A 9,591-nucleotide genomic window follows, 5' to 3' on the forward strand; every position below is an offset into this window, starting at 1 on the left:
AGGTGCTCAATAAAAGATTTGGAGTCAAGCCGGGCTCAGTGGCTCAGCCTGTCATCCCGCGCCTTTGGGAGGCTGAGGTGAGTGGATTGCCTGAGCCCGCGGGTTCGAGACCCGCCTGGGCAGTGAGACCTCATCTCTACAATAAATCAAAAATCAGCCGGGCATGGTAGCGCGTGCCTGTAATTCCGGCTACTTGGAAGGCTGAGGCAGAAGGATCGCCGGAGCCCAGCAGGTCGAGGCTGCGGTGGCCGGGAGCGGCCACTGCGCTCCAGTCTGGGCGACAGAGTGAGACTCCAACTCAAAAAAAACAGATTTGGAGTCGAATTGTGTATTGTTTCTCAATAGGAGGGAGAGGGGCAGCTATGGAAGGGCACTAGGGGGTCTTTTGGAGGGGGTGGTACCTGGAAGGTGGTGAGGCTGGCACAAACTGTAAACTTGCTACAAATCATTGTATCATAGGCGTGTAGCATGTGGGTTTCATGGCATGTAATTGTCTTTGTCCAGTTTCTGTTGCTTATAACAGGATATCGAAGCTGAGCAATATAAAGAAAAGGAACTTATTTCTGACAGTTATGGAGGCTGAGAAGTCCAAGGCTGAGGGGCTGCATCTGGCAAGGGCCTCTTGCTGGTGGGATGCTCTACGGAGCACTGAACTGAGGTGGAACCGGGCACCACCTGGCGAGAGGGCTGCGTGTGCTGCTTCGGTCTCCTCTTCTCTTATAAAGTCCCCAGTTCCCCTCCCATGATAACCCATCAGTCCTAAGCCATTTATGTATAAGTGAATTAATCCATTCATGGGGGCAGAGCCCTCATGACCCAGTCGTCTCTTCAAGCCCCCCCAATACTGCCACATGGGAGGTTAAATTTCTTTTCTTTTTTTTTCGAATTGGAGTCTTATTCCATCGCCCAGACTGGAGTGCAATGGCACGCTCCCGTCCACTGCAGCCTCGACCCGCTGGGCTCCGGCTATCCTTCCGCCTCAGCCTTCCAAGTAACCAGAACTATAGGCGCGCTGCTACACCTGGCTAATTTTTTATTTATTGTAGAGAGGAGGTCTCGCCAGGTTGCCCGGGTGGGTCTCGAACCCATGGGCTCAGGCAATCCACTCGCCTCGGCCTCCCAAGAGGTTAAGTTTCAACATGAATTTCAGAGGAGACAAACATTCAAATTATGGCCATAATTGTGCCTTCATAAAGCTGTTTAAAAACAAAATTGATGGAAGGCTGAGGCAGAAGGATCGCCGGAGCCCAGCAGGCCGAGGCTGTGGTGGCCGGGAGCGGCCACTGCATTCCAGTCTGGGCGACAGAGTAAGACTCCAACTCAAAAAAAAAAACCCAAAATTGATGGCAAAGGTATGGCAAAGCCATTGCTGACGCTGGAATGTTGAGCGAGGCCATAGATGGTCCATATACACCATTTTGTATTTGGTCCAGAGTTGATCATTGTTCCTGTGAGAGGGTGTCTGATAAAAAGTGCTTGACTGTTATCAGAAACGAAACTTTCAGGTTGGAGATATTTGTTCTCTCACTCAAATGTGGTGAATAATTTTAACTGGCTTGCCAGTTCCATCAATAAGCGCCATAGTGTATGAGGGCTGACAATTAAGTTTGCCAAATCATTCTAGAAAAAGCATCACATGCCTCACTGTTGAATATCACTACGGTCACCTTCAAAGTCCTCCCCTTGGGAAGCTAGCACTGATGCCTTGTCTACCCACCAAAGTTGTTGTGCAACTCTTTTTCTGGAATGGCCAGCAGAGCTGTTGCCATGAGAATGTCAAAGTTTGAATTAGAGCAATGAGCAAACATTAACTTTCTTGTTAAACTTGGCAAGAGTGGAAGTGAAACCAGGGACATGATGTTAGTTCAAGTTTATGGGGATAATGCCATGAAGAAAATGGCAGTGTACCAATGGATTAAACGATTTTCTGAGGGGAGAGAGGTCAGGATGGCCAATAATGAGCAGAACTAACAAAAACGTTGCAAAAATGTGTCCCATCATGTGTCAAAATCATCGGCTGACTATGAGAAGCATAACAGACCAAATAAACATCAATAGAGAAACAGTAAGGAAAATCTTAACTGAAAATCTTGGCATGAGAAAGGTGTGTGCACAAACAGCCCCAAAGGAGTTCTTGCACCACAACAGTGCACCAGCTCACTCAGCACTGTCTGTGAAAAAGCTTTTAGTCAATAAATAGATAACTGTATTGGAGCACCCTCCCTACTCACCTGATCTGGCCCCCAGTGACTTTTTTTCTTTACCCGAAGATAAAGAAAATATTGAAAGGAAGACGTTTTGATGACATTCAGGTTATCGAGAGTAATGGCAACTGCTCTGATGGCCATTCCAGAAAAAGAGTTCCAGAATTGCTCTGACAAGTGGACAAGGCACTGGCGTCATTTCATACCTTCCCAGGGGAGTACTTCAAAGGCAACCATAGTGATATTCAGCAGTGACGTATGTAGCAGTTTTTCTAGGATGAATTCGTGAACTTAATTGTCAGTTCGCATATTTATTTACCAAGGCTGCTGTTAACAGCTACAAAGACTGAGCATCCTAAACAACAGAAATTTGTTTTCTCACAGTTCTGGGGACTGGAAGTCCAAGGTCTAGGTGCCGGAGGAATTGGTGTCTCCTGAGGCCTCTCTCCTTGGCTGGTAGATGGCCACTTTCTCCCAGTGTACTCACACGGCGTCCCTCTGTGCATGTCTGCATCCTAATCTCCTCTGCTTATAAGAACACTGGTCCTCTCTCATTGGGGCCACCTATATGACCTCATTTAACTTAATGACGTCTTAAGGTCTCTATCTCTAAATACTGTCACATTCTGAGGTATTAAAAGTTAGAATTTCCCTCAAATAAAAAAAAAATTTTACATCATGAATTCGCTGGGGACACAATTCTGCCCTTAACACAGGAAACTTTGTTTTTTGAGTCGGAGTCTCACTCTCTCGCCCAGGCTGGAGTGCAGTGGCACACTCATGGCCACCCCAGCGTCGACCTGCTGGGCTCCGGCAATCCTTCCGCCTCAGCCTTCCAAATAGCTGCAACTACAGGCGTGCACTACCACACCTGGCTCATTTTTGATTTAGTGTCGAGACGAGGTCTCGCCAAGTTGCCAGGCGGGTCTCGAACCTGCGGGCTCAGGTGATCCACTCGCCTCGGCCTCCCAAAGTGCTGGGATGACAGGCTGAGCCACCGAGCCCGGCCAGGAATCACTTCTGAAACTTAGAAGATGAGGTTAAGATAAAATAGAAAGTATCTGCAGAATCAAAGCCAGAGTAAAAATGTTTCATTCCTTTGGAAGAACGTGAATCAGAGGAAAGTCCTTCAGGACCTCGCCCGGTGCGTGTGAGCCGAGGATGGCAGTGGCCACAGGCTCGGTCCTGGTCCTGTCCCTTCCATGGTAAACCCAGAGGCGGATTTCTGCCAGGCAGGTTCCCAGGAGCCACTTCTCCTTTGATCGCATCAGCTTTGGCTTATGTCTCGTGTCCTCAGCTGGATGGCTCCTTGTGGGCGAAGCCCCCGACCTGGACCGTGTGTGCATCTTCCAGTTCCTGGCAGAGGCCTTCCTGGTGGCAGCTTCTCAGGAAATATAAGCAGTTCCCGTCCCCACATGCTGCCATGATGAAGTCCTCGGGCGTTCATGGTGGTGTTCTCTGTGTCTTCCAGAGGTCTTCTGAATGAAGCTTTCTGGAAAGGAGGCCCGGAGGGTTCCACTGCCCGCCTCATGAGAGGAGAGATCACGTTTTCCCAGGTGAGGGGACCCCGAGCACTCCCCCTTTGTAGCCATGCTCTGCCTGCACGCCTGGCTCCTGCGCTGACTGGAAGCTCTCCGTAGGCAGTGCTGGGTCTCCTTCGCTGGTTTCCCCCTTGTGTGGCATAATCACAAGACTGATCTGGAAGGGGAGACCATGAAGAGGCATTCAAGACTGGTTTGTAGTCTCTTGGGGCCAACCACAGGGAAATTTCCAAGCCCTCAAAGATGTATACTCTATGTCTTTGTACGAGTTTCTATGGGCAGAGCGACTGTGTTAGGGCAGGACCGCTGGCTCTGTTAATTCAGTAACCATATAACGAGTAGACGCCGGGGTCAGACATCAGGATTTGAATCATGGGTCCCACTTGCAGACTGTGTGACCACAGCGAGTCTCAGTTAACTTCTCCAAGTCTCAGTTTTGCCTTCTGTACTGTGGGGGTGAGTATCCTTTATCAGTTCTTGTGAAGCATGGAAAGTGCTTGGTACTATGCCTGACACATAGTAAGTGCTTGATAAATAGAAGTTGTTATTGTTCGCATAACCTCAATTTTTTTTGAGTCGGAGTCCCACTCCGTCGCCCAGGCTGGAGTGCAGAGTCACGCTCACCGCCACTCCAGTGTCGAGCCGCTGGGCTCCGGCAATCCTTCCGCCTCAACCTTCCAAGTAGCTGGAACTATAGGCGCACACTACCACGCCCGGCTCATTTTTAATTTATTGTAGAGACGAGGGCTTGCCAAGTGGCCCGGGCTGGTCTCAAACCCGCAGGCTCAGGCAATCCACTTGCCTTGGCCTCCCAAAGTGCTGGGATTATAGACTGAGCCACCGAGCCGGCCTCAATTATTTTTTAACAAAGTGATAAGCATCTAACACCACTTGAATTCTCAATTAGTCCCTCTCTAAGAAGAAAGGCTACTTGTAAGCACACAGATAAAACATTCTGTTTTGTTTTGTTTTGTTTTTGCAGTTGGAGTCTCACTCTGTCACCCAGGTTGTAGTGCAGTGGCATACTCACTACCACCACAGCCTCAACCTGCTGGGCTCAGGGGATCCTTCTGCCTCAGCCTTCCATGTAGCTGGAACTATAGGCGCACGCCACCATGCCCGCTAATATTTTGCTTTATTGTAGAGATGAGGTCTCACCGAGTTGCCCAGGCTGGTCTCGAACCCCTGGACTCAGGCAGTCCTCTCACCTCGGCCTCCCAAAGTGCTGGGATCACAGGCTTCAGCCACCCCACTTAGCTTTAAAAACTTCTATGAATTACATCCATCTTTCACTCTGTTAGAGAACTTAGGACCCATCAGGATAGCAAACACCAACCTTTTTATGAGGGCAAATGTGTCTTAATGTGGGGAGTATTGCAGCCCCTTGAAAACACACACACACACAAACACACACACATTGTGGCAATGGGTGAATGAAAATTGTCATGATGTTATTAGGAAGAACTCTACTGAATTATTTATTTTTAACTCTACAGTCAAAAAATCTTTAGTGATATTGGAAGGTAAGGAAAGAGGAAAGTACTGTTTCCTTTCAAAGAACATGGGGATCATAGAGTGGATTTCCAGCAGTGGCCATGAGAACGTTGCATCCCATCCAGACTCCTTCAGTGGCTTCTTGCAGTCTGTGCATAACTTCCAGGAAACTCACATGGCTGGAGGAAGACATCCGAGAAACTGAATTCTACAGTGCCAAAGGCTGCTTGCACTTGATTTGTCTTCTAAAAAGATCTTATGCGGAGAGCGAATATTATCTTTTTACTTTTCATGTGTGTATACTGTACACTCTATAGACAGAGAAGTACACATAGTGTGCAGCTTGATGGATTTTCACAAACTGAGTGTTCTCGTGTCACCAGCACCCAGGTCAAGAAATACAACATTGTCGGCACTGTAGGCAGCCACGTTTGCCCCCTCTGGGGGCACTACCCCTCCAAGAGGACTATCGTTGTGACTTCTAACCTAACAGGTGACTTTTGCCTGTTTGGTGCTTTATAAATGGAATTGTACAGATGAACTCTTGTGTCTGACATCTTTTGTTAAACATTATGTGTGAGATTCATAGGTATTATTTCATGCAGATATAGATCATTTTATTCTCATTGCTGCATGGTATTCTGTGGTGTGGCTATACTTCAATGTACTCATCCATTCTTCTATTAAATGAATGTTTGGGCAGTTTTCAGTTGAGGACTATTAGAAATAGTGCTGCTGGCTGGGCGCGGTGGCTCAAGCCTGTAATCTGGAATTTTGAGAGGCCGAGGTGAGAGGATTGCCTGAGCTCAGGGATTTGAGACCAGCCTGGGCAGCTTGGCAAGACATCGTCTCTACAATAAATCAAAAAATTAGCAGGGCAGGGTAGCACGTGCTTGTAGTTCCAGCTATTTGGAAGGCTGAGGCAGAAGGGTCATCTGAGCCCAGCAAGTCGAGGCTGCGGTGGCCATGAGCGTGCCACTGCACTCCAGCCTGGGCGACAGAGTGAGACTCCAACTCAAAAAAAAAAAGAAAGAAAGAAAGAAATATTGCTGCTATGATAACATGTGTATACCACAATCCATTCTGCTATTAGTGAGTGTATTAGTTTGCTAGGGCTGTGTCTCAATCAGCATTGACTGTTATAACAGATATACTATAGACTGGGTGACTTAAACAACAGACATTTATTTCTCACAGTTCTGGAGGCTGGGAAGTCAAGATCAAGGCAGTGGCAGCCTCAGTGTCTCCTAAGAGCCCTCTTCTTGGTTTCCAGCTAGCCACTTCCTTGCTGTCTTCACATGGCGGGAAATAGAGAAAGACAAAGCAAGCTTTCTTGTGTCTTTCTATAAAGGCACTAATTCCGTTCACGAGAGCACCACACTGATGACCTAATTACCTCCTGAAGTCCCCACCTCCTAATGCCATCCCACTGGAGATTAAGATTTCTTTTTTCTTTTTTTCTTTTTTTGTTGGAGTCTCACTCTGTCACCCAGTCTAGAGCACAGTGGCATGCTCACAGCCATTGCAGCCTCGACTTGCTGGGCTTAGGTGATCTGTCCACCTCAGTCTTCCAAGTAGGTGGAACTACAAACACACGCCACCACACCCAGTCAATTTTTTTTATCTATTGCAGAGATGAGGTCTCATCAAGTTACCCAGGCTGGTCTCAAACCCATGGGCTCAGATAATCCTCTCACCTTGGCCTCCCAAAGTGCTGGGATTATAGGAGTGAGCCACCACGCCCAGCCCGGGGATTAAGATGTCAGCCTAGAGTTTGGGAGGACATAATCATTTAGTTCACAGCAGGCTATGCAATAAAAATACCACAGACTGAGTGGCTTAAACCACAGAAATTTCTTACAGTTCTGGAAGCTGGAAACCCCAGGTCAGGGTTTTAGGTTTGGTTTCTCCTGAGGCCTCTCTCCTTGACTTGCAGATGGCCACCTTCTTGTGTCCTCATAAGGTCTTCCCTCTGTGTGTGTCTACATCCAAATCTCTTTTTATCGGGATGTCAGTCATATTAAATTAGGACATGTGCTAGTGACCTCTTTTTACCCTAAGTGCTTCTTTTAAGACCCTGTCTCTAAATGTGGTCACAACCTGAGGGACTGAGGGTTAGGACTTCAACAAACAAATCTTGAGGGGACGCAATTCAGCCCATAACAATGGGCATGTGGGTAGTTCCAGTTTGGGACTTCTTGTGGTCTGAATGTGACGGGACGCAGGTAACATTTCCTCTGTCCCCCCCCTCCTTTGTGTGTCCCCCCAAAATTCATATGTTGAAATCCTAACTCCCAAAGAAATGGTTTTAGGAGGTAGAGCCTTTGGGATGTGATTAGTTATGAGGACGGAACCATCATGAATGGGATTAGTGCCCTCATAAAAGAAGCTAGCTCCTACCACCATGTGAGGACAGTGAGAAGATGCCAACAGTGAACCAGGAAGTGGACCCTCACGAGACACTGAATCATCTGGCACCTTGATCTTGGACTTCGCACCCTCTAGAACTGTCAGAAATACACTTCTGTTGTTTATGAGCTTCCCAGCCTCGGTATATTGTTCTAGAAGCCCAAACAGACTAAGGCAAGGCTGTCAGGAAGACTGTTGCTGTGAGAGTGTGAATACACCACAGTCTATCCATTCTGCTCTTAGTGAGCATTTGGGTCGTTTCTGGCTTCAGACTCAAGAACAGTGTGTTTATGAACCTTTTTGTCTTGTGGGGAACGTATGTTAACATTTCCAGTGGGTGTGTGTCTAGGAGTGGAACTGCTCGGTCCCAGAGAGTACACCCACTTGGATTTAGACACTGCCACAGTTTTTCCAAGTGGTCACACCAATTGTCCCATTGATTCACTTTGACAGTGGGTGCCGCTCATGGAAGAAAACTGCAGGCAACACTCCAAGGCCTCTGGAATCCACCTCCCCGAGGATCTCTCTATAAGTCAAATATTTGGCAAAGCAATTTCAGCAAGAAAGATCAACTGCCCCATGCTTCACGCGGCTCTCACCCTCAGAAAGAACGGTAAGGAGCTGGCCCTGGTCATTCTCTGCCCGACCATGAAGAACCCTCAGGGAGGTTAGGTCAGAAGCCAACGAAGTGTGTTTGGAGATCACAGATCTTCAGATGAAAAGTAGGGCTGGGCATGGTGGTTCACGCCTGTAATCCCAGCACTTTGGGAGGTCAAGGCAGGAGGATGGCTTGAGCCCAGGAGTTCAAGACCAGCCTGGACAACATAGTGAGACCGCATTTCTACAAACAAACAAACAAATAAACTTAAAAATGACCCCACAGTAAGTTTTGTCAAATGGCCAAACAACACTGTTAGAATAGTTGGAAAAATGACAGACTTTTATCTAATAAAGCGATTTATGCCAGTGACTTCCTTGTGAGCAAAACTCTTCTGATGACACCAGTAAGGACTCGAATGACCCAATCTTTTGTCACGGTGACTGAGAAGCAAAGCCTTTTAAGCAACTGTGGTTCTGTCAGCCTCAGATGTTCGAGTGGCTGAGCCATGAGCAAGCTGACACAGGCTCAAAGATGTCACCCAGTCTGAGACAAGAGATCACTTTCTTCTGTAGGTATTTACTTGGCATCGGTGCCTGGCTCTCATACAAAGGCAGACTTGAAACCATGCCACCCTCTTAGCAGTAGCCTGGCCTGATTGTGGCTAAGCCATCCCACATCCATCACGCCACCCTCGTATCACATGAGAAGAGTCTCACAATCAACTCACCCAGCCACGCCTGACTCTGAGCAGGTAAAGCCAGTGAATAATGCTGTCTCTGTTTATGTTTCTCTAGTTTTGAGAAGGGGACACAGTCCCTGATAGCCAAAGCAGGTGTTTTTGTTTTGTTTTGTTTTGTTTTGTTTTGATTTGAAGAGACAGCATCTCGCTCTGTCAACCAGTCTGGAGTGCAGTGACTCGATCATAGCTTACTGAACCCTCAAACTCCTGGGTTCAGGCAATCCTATCTCAGCCTCCCGAGTAGCTGGGACGACAGGCATGACCAAGCCTGGCTAACTTGAAAAATTTAGTTCTAAGGATGAGGTCTCGCTATGTTGCCCAGGCGGGTCTCAAACTCCTGGACTCAAGCAGTCCTCCCAACTCAGCCTCCTAAAGTGCAGGGGTTACAGGTGTGAGCTACAACACCCAGCCCCCCAGCTAGACATTATAAAAAGTCCTTCATGAACCTGGATCACCCTCATGGCTGTTTCAAGGGTTGCTTGTATGTAGAGATGATTCTCTTCTGACTTGTCAGTTGAAAACTGGGCATACAGCCGGGCTCGGTGGCTCAGCCTGTAATCCCAGCGCTTTGGGAGGCTGAGGTGAGTGGATTGCCTGAGCCGG

The 9,591-nt window shown here is 47.8% G+C and overlaps 1 protein-coding gene across 1 annotated transcript in view; it reads left to right on the forward strand.

Annotated features, from left to right (window-relative positions):
- The first annotated feature begins 3,677 nt into the window (after nt 1–3,677).
- Nucleotides 3,678–9,591, forward strand: part of EPHX2 (epoxide hydrolase 2) — a 47,359-nt gene continuing 41,445 nt past the window's right edge. Inside the window, exons 1-2 of the mRNA XM_008049108.2 lie at nt 3,678–3,760; nt 8,102–8,261. Coding sequence (XP_008047299.2) covers nt 3,734–3,760; nt 8,102–8,261 — 187 coding nt within the window. The 5' untranslated portion in view covers nt 3,678–3,733. The remainder of the gene's footprint in view (nt 3,761–8,101; nt 8,262–9,591) is intronic.

This window comes from Carlito syrichta, unplaced genomic scaffold, assembly GCF_000164805.1.
Source record: "Carlito syrichta isolate Samal-C Ts95f unplaced genomic scaffold, Tarsius_syrichta-2.0.1 Scaffold130537, whole genome shotgun sequence".
NCBI classification, from domain to species: Eukaryota; Metazoa; Chordata; class Mammalia; order Primates; family Tarsiidae; genus Carlito; species Carlito syrichta.